Here is a 12840-nt window from a genome sequence, read left to right as displayed (position 1 = left end):
CAATGTCTACACTGTATTTCTGATCAATTTCATGTTATTTTAATGGACAGAAAATGTGCTTTTCTTTAAACAAGGACATTTCTTAGTGACCCCAAACTTTTGAACAGTAGTGTATGTGTTACAAATTCATATTTTTGTATCCTAAAATGCATTCCCCTAAATATATTTTATCAGACAAAGTGAGAAAGACAGGAAATGACAAATAAAACCAGAGTGATTGCTTGTTGGCTTGTCCACCTGTACCTCCACATGGAGCTAGCTATAAATGTGGGTCCACTACGCAACATGCTCTTCAGCTCTCTTTCTCTCCTCCCCTCTCTCTCTCCCAGCCCTGGCTGGCCGGTGTGTCATTTTTATACGATGACTGCAGCAATCACTCATGCCGTCCGCGCTGGTTGGCAAACCTAAGACACTCATGTCAAAACCAGATGTGAGCATGCAGGACAGGACGAAAGCAGTTCAGGTAATACTAGCAGGGCGATTCAGGGAAGATGAGATGTAGACTTGAGACAGAAGATTCAGGGAAGCTGAGATGTAGACTTGAGACAGGCGATTGTAAGTGGAGGCATCCAACAAAACTTTTAGTGGCTGCGTTCAGGGTTTATTGGCCAACAGAGGCCCTGACAAGCTGGAGGTAGAGATGCAGAGCGGGAACCAGGGTAAGATGTGCATGCACTGCCTTGCTCTTGAACTCACAGCAGTCTCTCTCGGTGTACCTCCGTCAGAAGTCTTTCCCCTTGTTAATCTGTGGAGGATAGAGCACCTCAGAGGATGACACCTATTAAAGAGCATGAAGGTTAGGGAGGAAAAAGAGGTTGGGGGAGAAGAGAATGAAAAAAAGTGTTTGCGTGTGGTGTCCCACAGACCTCTCCGAACCGTCTCCTGAGACTCACCATATCAACACCCACTAGATCAGACGCAGGCTAATCAATTTACCTTCTCATTCTACCTTCCTCTTCATCACACACTTGTTTCAAGGCCGGGGAAAGATGGAAATGCCATGTTCTTTTATTACCACTTCACACACACACTCTGCCTTTTTGTCAGGTGTGAGTGTGTGTGGGAACGAGTTCAAATTCTGTATACAGGTCTACCTACATAGAGGCTGTTTGAGTAGCACACCTAGAAGGCATCTAATATGGAGTTATCCTTCTATTCCATTTCTCTCACTTTTTTTCTGTCCAGGTCCAACCACCAGCTCGATTTGCAAGCAGGATTCATTTTTTAAAATTTTGTTTAACTAGGCAAGTCAGTTAAGAACAAATTCTTACTTACTTTGACGGCCTACCCCGGCCAACGCTGGGCCAATTGTGCACAGTCCTATGGGATTCCCAATCACTGCCGGAAGTGATGCAGCCTGGATTCGAACCAGGGACTGCAATGAGATGCAGTACCTTAGACCGCTGCGCCACTCAGGAGAACATGGGGTCCAGTCAAATTGAACAGCATAGTTTAGTGTGGGGTATTGAATTGACCTGCACATTCACAGTATTACACACATGCAGCACTTAATGTCCAGCAGATCTATGCTTGGATATCATTTGTCTGTCTTTTGAGGAATTGGAGATTTTGTGAAAGTAGAGTACTTCTACCAGCTGATTGCTCTTCTATTCAATGTAATAAACTAAAGAGTGAGACAAAGCTATAGCAGTTCCTATATTTTTGCATAAACAGACTGTACACTTGAATGATTTTAACATTGCTCTTAGTTTTATTTGGTTGACATTGCATGTGCAGCACACAATATATGGTTTAGTGTTTCAGTACCCCAACATTTGTGACCTAATATGGTACTAATACATTTAACATTTAGAATTACAAAATCAGTAGTTGGTCTAAAACCGTAACGATTGGAAGAGTATCCTGATTGTGATTTTCTTTTTTTTTTAGAGACCCCAGTAAAAGTAACTCCATGTGACCCAATGTAAATTTCCACACAATTTCACAACTCAATAAAAATCACTTTTCGCACTGTAAAAAACAAAAGCAAAACATTTCCAATGAATGTTTCTATATGATTTTCAACATTTACAGTAGACATATACTTGAGGTCCTCTATTCGTGGTAGGTTGAGGGGAGGAGTAGACATCAAAGCACCCACTCTTTCTTTCCCTCTCCTCTTTCTCAAGGTGAGTGTATTCAGCCTGTTCCGTTGAACATCCCAGAGTTAATAGAATTAAAATCGATGACGAACTTGTTTCGCTTGGGCTTGAACTGCCTGGGAACAGACAAACAGCGTGATGAGAAAATGAGAAAAAGCAAGTCACTCTTTTTGTGAAGCTATGAACTTTTCCTGGAACTTTTTCAGCACAGGGACTGGTTTTGAGTCAGAGAGACAATAGGGGGAGAGGCAGCAGGGACAAAGATGAAGGGGAGACAGTTAAGAAGAAACTCATAGCTTTCAGATTATTTTTCTCCCCACCCTTCAACTTAATATCCTCCTGCGCCCAGGAAGGAGCTCTGGGGGGGTCCAATTGCCCACAAGCCCCCCGGGGAGAAGGAGAGGGGGTGTAGGGTGGAGCGGCCGCCCACTCTAGGAGGTAATGACCAGGACCAGGGGCGCATTCTGCCCCCCTATCGCCCCTCGCCTTAACCCCCTGCCGAGGTCCCCAACACCAGCAGAGAGCAGACTCCTCCTGTCCTAATCACTCTTATGCCTCTGTGGATAAAGCGCAATTGAGTATCACAGGCTACATCCCAAATGGCACCCTATTCCCTATGTAGTGCATTACTTTTGACCAGTGCCTAGGGTACCATTCGGGACGTAAACAAAGTTTTGTAGCACAACAGCTACCATTACTGCAGTGAAATGGGAAGCCACTAGTCTTTCTATAAAGCAGTTTCTTAACACCTTGCCGTGGCGTGCGTGCCCAAGCAGAAGAGAAGAGGCACTGCAGCGTCACAGTCCACCACTGCACAACACACTAAAAGCCTTGCTGCCTTTTAAAATGCCACCACTAATAGCGTTCCAGTACACCTTTCTTTCTGAAGACAGACACACCTTTAGCCTGTTCAGGTCGCGCACACACACGGAATGAATGCTGCTTGCAAACCTGCTTTTAAATCCCAAGGCCAAAGATGTTCTCACTCAAATGTCACATTTGTCACATGCGCCGAATACAACAGGTGCAGACCTTACCGTGAAATGCTTACTTACAAGCCCTTAACCAACAACGCAGATTTTTTTTTTAAAGAAAGAAATGCCTTCTAAAAAAAGAAATAACGAGGCTATATACAGGTGCCAATGTGCAGGGGTACAGGTTAGTCGAGGTAATATGTACAGCACCAGTCTAAAGTTTGGACGCACCAAACACGGGTTTTTCTTTATTTTTACTATTTTCTACATTGTAGAATAATAGTGAAGACATCAAAACTATGAAACATATGGAATCATGTAGTAACCAAAAGTGTTAAATCAAAATATATTTTAGATACTTCAAAGTAGCCACCCTTTGCCTTGACAACAGCTTTGCCCACTCAGCTGTCAAAGGCAAAGGGTGGCTACTTTGAAGAATCTAAGATATATTTTAATTCGCTTAACAATTTGTTTTGTTTACGTTATTTCATAGTTTTGATATCTTCACTATTCTACAATGTAGAAAATAGTACAAATAAAGAAAAGCCCTTGAATGAGTAGGTGCATCAACTTTGGACTAATACTGTACATGTAAGTAGGGGTAAAGTGACTATGCATAGATAATAAACAGCGAGTAGCAGCAGCATAAAAAAACGGGGTCAGTGCAAATAGTCCGGGTAGACATTTAATTACCTGTTTATTAGTCTAATGGCTTGGGGGTAGAAGCTGTACTACTTGCCGTGTGGTAGCAGAGAGAACAGTCTGACTAGGGTGGCGGGAGCATTTGACAATTTAAGGCCTTCTTCTGACACCGCCTGGTATAGAGGTCCTGGATGGCAGGAAGCTTGGCCCCAGTGATGTACTGGGCTGTATGCAATAACTTCTGTAGCGCCTTGCGGTCAGATGCCGAGCAGTTGCCATACCAAGCAGTGATGCAACCAGTCAGGATATGATGGTGCAGCTGTATAACTTTGAGGACCCATGCCAAATCTTTTCAGTCTCCTGAGAGGGAATAGGCTTAGTCTTCCCCTCTTCACGACTATCTTAGTGTGTTTGGACCATGATAATTTGTTAGTGATGTGGACGCCAACGAACTTGAAGCGCTCAACCTGCTCCACTACAGCCCCGTCAATGAGAATGGGGGTGTGCCCGGCCCCACTTTTCCTGTAGTCCACAATCAGCTCGTCTTGCTCACGTTGAGGGAGAAGTTGTTGTCCTGGCAGTCTCTGACCTCCTCCCTGTAGGCTGTCTCATTGTTGTCGGTGATCAGGCCGACCACCGTTGTTGTTGGCAAACAATGATAGTGTTGGAGTCGTGCGTGGCCACGCAGTCGTGGGTGAACAGGGAGTACAAGAGGGCACTAAGCATGCACCCCTGAGGGGCCCCCGTGTTGAGGATCAGCGTGGCAGATGTGTTGTTGCCTACCCTTACCACCTGGAAGTGGCCCGTCAGGAAGTCCAGGATCCAGTTGCAGAGGGAGGTGTTTAGTGATGAGCTTTGAGGGCACTTTGGTGTTAAATGCTGAGCTGTAGACAACGAACAGCATGCTCACATAGGTGTTCCTTTTGTCTAGGTGGGAAAGGGCAGTTTGGAGTGCAATGGATATTGCGTCATCTGTGGATCTATTGGGGTGGTATGCAAATTGTAGTGGGTCTAGGGTTTCTGGGATGGTGTTAATGTGAGCCATGACCAACCTTTCAAAGCACTTCATGGCTACAGATGTGAGTGCTACGGGGCTGTAGTCATTTAGGCAGGCCACCTTGGCGTTCTTGGGCACAGGGACTATGGTGGTCTGCTTGAAACGTGTAGGTATTACAAACTTGGTCAGGGAGAGGTTGAAAATGTCAGTGAAGACACTTGCCAGTTGGTCATTGCATGCTCTGAGTACGAGTCCTTGTAGGCCGCAGGGCTTGTGAATGTTTAACCTGTTTAAAAGGTCTTACATCGGCTACGGAGAGCGTGATCACACGGTCGTCCGGAACAGCTGGTGCTCTAATGCATGGTTCAGTGTTGCTTGCCTCGAAGCAAGCATAGAAGGCATTTCAATTGTCTGGTAGGCTCGCGTCACTGGGCAGCTCGCGGTTGGGATTCCCTTTGTATTCCGTAATAGTTTGCAAGCTCCACCACATCCGACGAGCGTCAGAGCCGGGGTTGTAGGATTCAATCTTAGTCCTATATTGATGCTTATGCCTGTGATGGTTTGTCGGAGGGCATTGCGGGAAAACAGTCTTGTAGCTTAGTATCTGCATCATCAGACCACTTCCGTAATGAGCTAGTCACTGGTACATTCTGCCTGAGTTCTTGCTTGGTCAGATTTGCCAAATTCAGGGAGAGCTTTGTATTTGTCTCTATGTGTGGAGTAAAGGTGTTCTAGAGTTTTTGTCCTCTGGTTGCACATTTAACATGCTGGTAGAAATGAGGTCAAGCGGATTTAAGATTTCTTGCATTAAAGTCCCCGGCCACTCGGAGCACCGTTTCTGGGTGAGCATTCTTGTTTGCTTATGGCCTTATACAGCTCGTCGAGTGCGGTCTTAATCCCTGCGTGGTTTGTGATAAACACTCTTGGTAAATAGTGTTGTCTACAGCTTATCATGAGGTACTCTACCTCAGGCGAACAAAAACTTGAAACCTACTTAATATTAGAGATCGCGCATCAGCTGTTGTTGACAAATTTGAAAAAGTACCACCCCTCGTCTTACTGGAGGTTGCTATTGTCTTGCCGATGCACAGAAAACCCAGCCAACTGTATATTATTCATATCCTTGTTCAGCCATGACTCGGTGAAACATAAGATGTTACAGTTAATGTCCCATTGGTAGGATAGTCTCGAACGGAGCTCATCCACTTTATTCTCCAGGGATTGCACGTTAGCCAGTAGGAGATGGTAAAAAAGGCAGGTTATCCATTCGAATTCTCAAAGGTTACATTTTAGTCCACAACATTTGACAAATTACAGTAAATTTTACAAACACAAATTGTATTTTATTTCTCTAATTCCTATCTATGGCAATGAGACGGCGCTTAACCAACGTGAGTCGAGGTTCTACCAAAAAAAGTAATCATAATTGGAAAGGAAAAGGCGTAACACTTGCTCACCATTAAAAATGTGTTTTATTTAAGCAGAGTTAAAAGATAAACGTTTCGGCCTTCAACGAAGGCAATAATTCCTGTCTGCAAATACTAAGGGCAATTCAACTGGTTATACTGCGTCAACACTGATTAAGACATTCGTTCATTTATTGATTTTCCTCAAGGTCAAAAATGTCCCTTGAAACTTCTATTGAGTATGAGATCCAGTTAATAGTCCAATTTAATACACGTTTTCTGTCCAAACGCCAACGGATAGAGAAGATGGATAGAGACGGAAAGAAAAAGGGAGGTCGGAAAGGAGAGGAATAAAATAGTCATTGCAAACGTGTAGGAGGAAGTACATGATCAACTAGCTCAGGGATTTGGCCTAGTTTCCCAAACTCGGTCCCGGGGACCCCCCCTGGGTGCACATTATGGTTTTTGCCCTAGCACTATACAGCTGATTAAAATAATCTGAGCTAGAGGACAACCTGAATAGGTGTGTGTGTGCGCATGTAGAGGACATCCTCAATAAAACCAGCTAGTGGAGTTAACCTCTACACCTCCATAGACAGGTAGCCCATATGAACAAATCTTCAAATATTGCTATATATATTTTTGTATAATTTAATCAGTGTATGTACATCCCAAATGGCACCCTATTCCTTGTAGAGTGCACTACTTTTGACCAGAGCCCTATGGGTAGTGCCATAAAGTAGTGCACTATATTAGGGTGCCATTTGGAACACAAACCTATTTCTTTTGTCTCCTCTGGCTTCCTGTCTCCAACAGTAAAAGTCTTAGTTGATCTGTCGAGGATGACGTATTAAGACTGTATTTAAATACCTGAGCTGCAACCCTGTGTGTTTAATGTGGCTCAGTGGGAGATTTCTATGTCTACTGTGCGGACATGTGTGGACATTTCAATGGGAATCAATGATAGAAAGTTCTGTTTGTTCATGTACCTGCAGATATGGACGTTTGTGGGTGAATTTCTATTTTTTCCCAGTGTGTATATGTGTATCTAGAGAGTATGTATGTGTTGTTCGGGGTCTATACAGTGTGTTGAAGTCCTGCAACGGGTCGGATACCTACGGTTCCGCAAAAAAACATTCCTAATTTGTCGACGTGCAGAGCTTGTGTTTCCTTCTGCCACGTGACAATACGTTGCAAAGTTTATTTTCCCTGACTCCTAGCTCACGTGAAAATGGGTAACATAACAGGAGAAATAAAAACAAAGGTTACGATGGTGAAATACACCATAATGGAAACTGGTGCTGCTCGACTGAAATCGTCAGTTTGGAAGGATTTGAGTCATTGTGGACAAGGAGGACAACAACCCAGTAGATGGATACACAGCCTGCAAAAGTGCAACAGGTATTTGATTCCGATAATTCAGTTGATTATTACATTAATTTAGGCTTTCGTTAATTTTCGACCATAAAGTTTAAACCTGCGCATCTGGTAAAAGTAGCCAATAGCCTACTCAATAAATGAAGGATATTTTTGCAGCCTATAGCCTATTTGATTCTGGGAATTGTTTAAGTTTCAATTAAACTATTTGAATATCTAAACAATATTGAATGTAAAGGTATTGTTTTGCCGGCTATAGGCTTTCATTTGGTAATAAGAAAGCCTATAGAAGGCTCTTTGGCAATGTGCGTTGGCAATGTGCCGCATCGCATTGTAAAAATATGAAGATATAATTCTTAAAAAAGGGGGGCTGAACTTCATGATTTGGCCTAGTTTTTTGGCTTGGTCATTAAGAAATGCTGCAGCCATGACTGAAGCCAAACGAGAATTGTAAATTTGTCTCATTAAATGCTTTCAATGTTTGTATATGAATTTCTAAAATGTATACACTGAACAAAAATATAAATGCAACATGGAACAATTTTAAAGATTTGACTGAGTTACAGTTCATATAAGGAAATTAGTCAATTAAAAAACATTTATTAGGCCCCATCTATGGATTTCACATGACTGGGAACACAGATATGTATCCGTTGGCCACAAATACCTTTAAAAAAAAAAGGTAGGGGCGTGGTTCAGAAAACCAGTTGGTACCTGGTGTGACCATTTGCCTCAGGCAGTGTGACATCTTCGCATAGACTTGATCAAGCTGTTGATTGTGGCCTGTGGAATGTTGTCCCACTCCTTTTCAATGGCTGTGTGAAGTTGCTGGATATTTGCGGGTTATGGAACACGCTGTCGTACACATCAATCCAGAGCATCCCAAACATGCTCAATGGGTGATGTGTCTGAGTATGCAGGCCATGGAAAAACGGGGACATTTTCAGCTTCCAGGAATTGTGTACAGATTCTTGCAACATGGGGCCGTGCATTATCATGCTGAAACATGGAGGTGATGGCGGTTGGTGAATGGCACGACAAACCTCAGGATCTCGTCACGGTATCACTGTGCATTCAAATTGCCATCAATAAAATGCAATTGTGTTCGTTGTATCTAGTTTATGCCTGCCCACACCATAACCCCACCACCACGGGGCACTTCACAACGTTGTCACCAGCAAACCACTTCCCCATAAAAAGGCCTGTTGTGAGGCCGGTTGGACTTACTGCCAAATTCTCTAAAACAGAGGCGGCTTATGGTAGAGAAATGAACATTAAATTATCTGGCAACAGCTCTGGAGGACATTCCTGCAGTCAGCATGCCAATTGCCTGCTCCCTCAAAACTTGACATCTGTGGCATTGTATTGTGTGACAAAACTGCACATTTTAGAGTGACCTTTTATTGTCCCCAGCACAAGGTGCACCTGTGTAATGATCACGCTGGTTAATAAGCTTCTTGATATGCAACACCTGTCAGTTGGATGGATTATTTTGGCAAAGGATTAATGCTCACTAACAGTGATGTAAACAAATTTGTGCACAGAATGAGAGAAATAAGCTTTCGTTAGTATGGAACATTTCTGGGATCTTTTATTTCAGCTCATGAAACCAACAGTACATGTTGTGTTTATATTTTTGTTCAGTATAGAATATGTAGACAGAGACAAGACGACATTACCAAAATATCTACCTGCTCCTTCCATCACACCGCCCCCTCTCACCCCATCCCCTAACAGCCATCTCTCGCTCCACCCCTTAATCTCTCTCTCCACCACTGCTGACCCCCCAGTAGTCCCAGGACAGGTAGTTAGTGGGTAGGTTTACACCCCTGAAACAACCATATCCAGGCACTAACCCCACCCCCTCACACACCATGCCCCAACCCTCTGACATACAGGTTCAAAGACACATGTAACTCCCAGGAGAGTGCCATCTAAGCTCCAAACCCTGTTTGTTTGGAAACCTTTTCACACAGAACTGTCAGCCCTCTCTGGCTGGCAGATGTCAATTAAGTCATCATAACATCCTCGTCCCTCCATCCAGGGGCAACACACACATGGCGGCTCAGGAGACTCACTTGTATTGGATCCCTGCCAAGTTAAGCAGCCGTCTGGAGGCAGTCATTTCAGGGATGTCGTGGTACTTGTCTGACAAATAAATCACGTCCTTTATACCTGTAGGTAAGAGACAGCGAAGGGAAAGAGGGAGGGAGAGAGTCAATTATCTATCGGACAGGCTCGGGATGATGGTGAGTGGTGACTAAGGGAGGGAGGCCTCAGTAAACCCTGCTGAGTGATGAGGGGGTGCAATTTTGAGTGTGTGTACACACACACACACACACACACACGTGTACTGTATGGGGGCGGTCGATAAACCCTCAACAGCAGGCTGAGTCCTATACCGAGAACTAACGACGAAGCAGGAAACCTACCAACTCCAGCTGTCATCTTTAAAAGCACCCCCTTCCAACTTAATGGAGGTGTGTGTCTCTGTGTGTGTGTGTGTGTGTGTGTGTGTGTGTGTGTGTGTGTGTGTGTGTGTGTGTGTGTGTGTGTGTGTGTGAGAGAGAGAGAGACACTAAGCACTATACAACAGGGCCTGGCTCGATTAGTATATCTACCGTACCATCATGCTTGGGAGGTCTGCAGCTCCCTACACAAACACACAATTTCACTCTGGCAAAAGGTCACATACAGCGGGTGCCCGCCTTATCTGCCAACACCCCCTGAAACCCCCCTAAACTGCAGAGATAGGATTGGTTGTCCCCCATGGCTCTGTGCTGAGCCCGCCTGATATCTTCCCCGCATCATCAGAGCTTTAGGAGCCGCTGGCTCAATCCGGCTCAGCTTTACCCAGCATGGCTTCCCAGTCTCACCTGCCCTGTATTATCGGACAGTTTCATCTGCGGGAAACTGTGAAAGAGCTGGTATTTATTCTGTGATCCGCTGAGGGGAGACCACGCAGAGTGAATTCTATTCACCACAGTAGATAAAGAGCGACTGACTATAGGGCTGACTGGTGGTGTTACTGTTAGCAGCACCAGCTCTACGGGGAGTGAAAGACAGGCTAGCCTCTAGCATAGAGGTTTACCCCTTCTAGTAGACAAACAGTGGTGATAATATCCACTCAACTGGTATGGACTGCACTGTTACGCTCATCATATTCTCGTCACTTTGTATCACACCAGTTGTTGTACAGTTACTACTCCTATCACTGATGTTAATAAAAGGGTGAGAAATGCCAGCATGTGGAGCTACTGAAATCCAACTGTAATCACAGTAAAGCTATGGCCTGATCCAGTGGTTCTTAATTCTGGTAATCCAGGGTGCATGTGTGTGTTTTTGCCCAAACACAACACACCGTCAAACCTTTTACTAGTGGAATGAGGTGTGTAGTGCAGAAATATGTACCCCTTTGAGTCCCCAGGATCAGGATTGAAAAACAACAACACTGGTCTGAACGACTACAAGAGTTTAGCCTACTTCACAACATCTATACAGACAACTATTCAAAAGAAACATTAGCAGCGAATAAATATGTACGAAAGCAACAAAGCATATGTGAATGTGTGCAGCGACGGTGCCTGGGCTAACAATGGATCAGATAAATAGATGAAATGCACAAAGCGTCACTTCTCCCAAGTGGAAGTAACAAAGACCTTTATGGTCGGATTGTTTGCAGCCGTAGAAGGCCACAGAGTGCAGAGACAGTACGTGGGGCGAGTTCCTTTATTCATAAATCACCCGCTGAAAATAATCTCTCTGATATTTGGATTTGCATATAAGGTATTATCCTTATTCCTAGGTGTATTGGTTTTGAAAAGCACAGAGATGCAATGAGTGTGAATCTACATACATTAACACACAACCTATGACTTTCTTGGGAAGAACTTGTACACAAACAAAAAAATAAAAAAAGTGTTCCCCGCAAAAATAAATAACCGCAAATAAACACATTTAATCAAACTTGCTTACTTATTGAAGTAATGTCCAGGTGTGAGTTTACATATGGTAGCAGTCTGAAAGGGGATAATGCCAGTGTTCCAAATGTATAGCCAATAAACAAACCATGAATAAAAATTCACCGTCAATATTGCCTAGTGAGGGCTCTGCAGGATTTGGCATTAGCGCTTAGCTGAACTCCAAGGGGAATAATGATTGGTTGTGGAGATGGTGAAGGCGGGGCTCCAGCAGTAGGTGGTGCTCATGCTGTCAGACCAAAATGAGTCTAAGTAGCACAGAGGGGGAATCAGGGAGACGGCTTGAAATGACAATGGTTTATTTTGGCACAGAATCGTGTGTGTGAATAATGTCCTTACTATGTAATTGGGCAACTGGGCATTTCGTTTTGATGTGTGTAAGGAAGGCGTTGCGTGTCAGAGTGGGATTGTGTGTCTGGTCTGTGGGCCGAGATATGGTCGTTTGGGGGTGCAGTGGTTATGAAGTGGGGCTTCACTGCCTCACAGCTCTAATAAGAAGGAAAAGCATGTAGAGGATCCAAGATCAGCCCAATCAACGGCCTTGAGTTAACAGGCTGTAGCACGGAGAAGTGGTGTGTTTCCGTTTGAAAGCGCAGCTTCCAAGAGAGAAAAGACAACATCCACACTGCTTGAGACACAGTTTCAGATAACCTTCTGCATCAAACGGGGAGCTTTACAAGTCGCCAAGGACAGTCTAGTGTATGGTAGCCGATACACATAATTTAAAAGCAAATGGGATGAAATTAAACTAGTCCGTCTAAAACATCCTTCAGAGCCAAGACGGGGGGGGGGGGTAATGGAGGTTTGCTTTACGACCATAGAGATGGGGTTCTGAGTGTCGGAATCTGGTCAAGCAGTCGTGGTCTTGACTCAAAAACCACATACACACACCCCCCCCCCCCCCAGAGGAGCCAGCCTCTGGCCACATTCTGCCTATACTTCTACTAATCGGTCTCTCATTCCCCAGGTACTGTCCAAATACAAGCAAAATAATCTGAAGTTCCTAGATGTGGTTCTGTGTCTGACAGCTTGAGACGCCAGTAGTAGTGCGGAATTGAAGGTGCGGAATTGAAGAAATGTACTATTGAAAATCACCCACAACGACTTCTTTCCACTGATCTATAGTGAAGCAACAGAGGAAAACAGATCCATATTTTAAATATAAAAACGTAAGAAGGAAAATATCTTTAAATAAAGCACATTTGTTTTCTCTCTCTGCGTCTGGGAGATATCTATTTATTGTGAAGTATACTGAAGGTGATATGCACATCCCAACCTTTTAGAAAACCGATGCCTCTGTAGATACTGTCAAAAGAAAAGGCCTGCACGGCACACTGTGTCATTTATCATGTCTAAAAAAAA

General features: G+C 44.0%; 1 protein-coding gene across 1 annotated transcript in view; it reads right to left on the bottom strand.

Annotated features, from left to right (window-relative positions):
* Positions 1-1688: 1688 nt before the first annotated feature.
* The window catches only part of LOC120051991 (deoxycytidylate deaminase-like), a 47687-nt gene continuing 36535 nt past the window's right edge, over positions 1689-12840 (bottom strand). The window contains exons 5-6 of the mRNA XM_038998870.1: positions 9577-9673; positions 1689-2218 (exon numbers count right to left, since the gene is read on the bottom strand). Coding sequence (XP_038854798.1) covers positions 2140-2218; positions 9577-9673 — 176 coding nt within the window. The 3' untranslated portion in view covers positions 1689-2139. The remainder of the gene's footprint in view (positions 2219-9576; positions 9674-12840) is intronic.

The sequence above is a fragment of the Salvelinus namaycush genome, chromosome 8, assembly GCF_016432855.1.
Source record: "Salvelinus namaycush isolate Seneca chromosome 8, SaNama_1.0, whole genome shotgun sequence".
NCBI lineage: Eukaryota > Metazoa > Chordata > Actinopteri > Salmoniformes > Salmonidae > Salvelinus > Salvelinus namaycush.
This window is presented reverse-complemented; position numbering and strand designations above follow the sequence as displayed.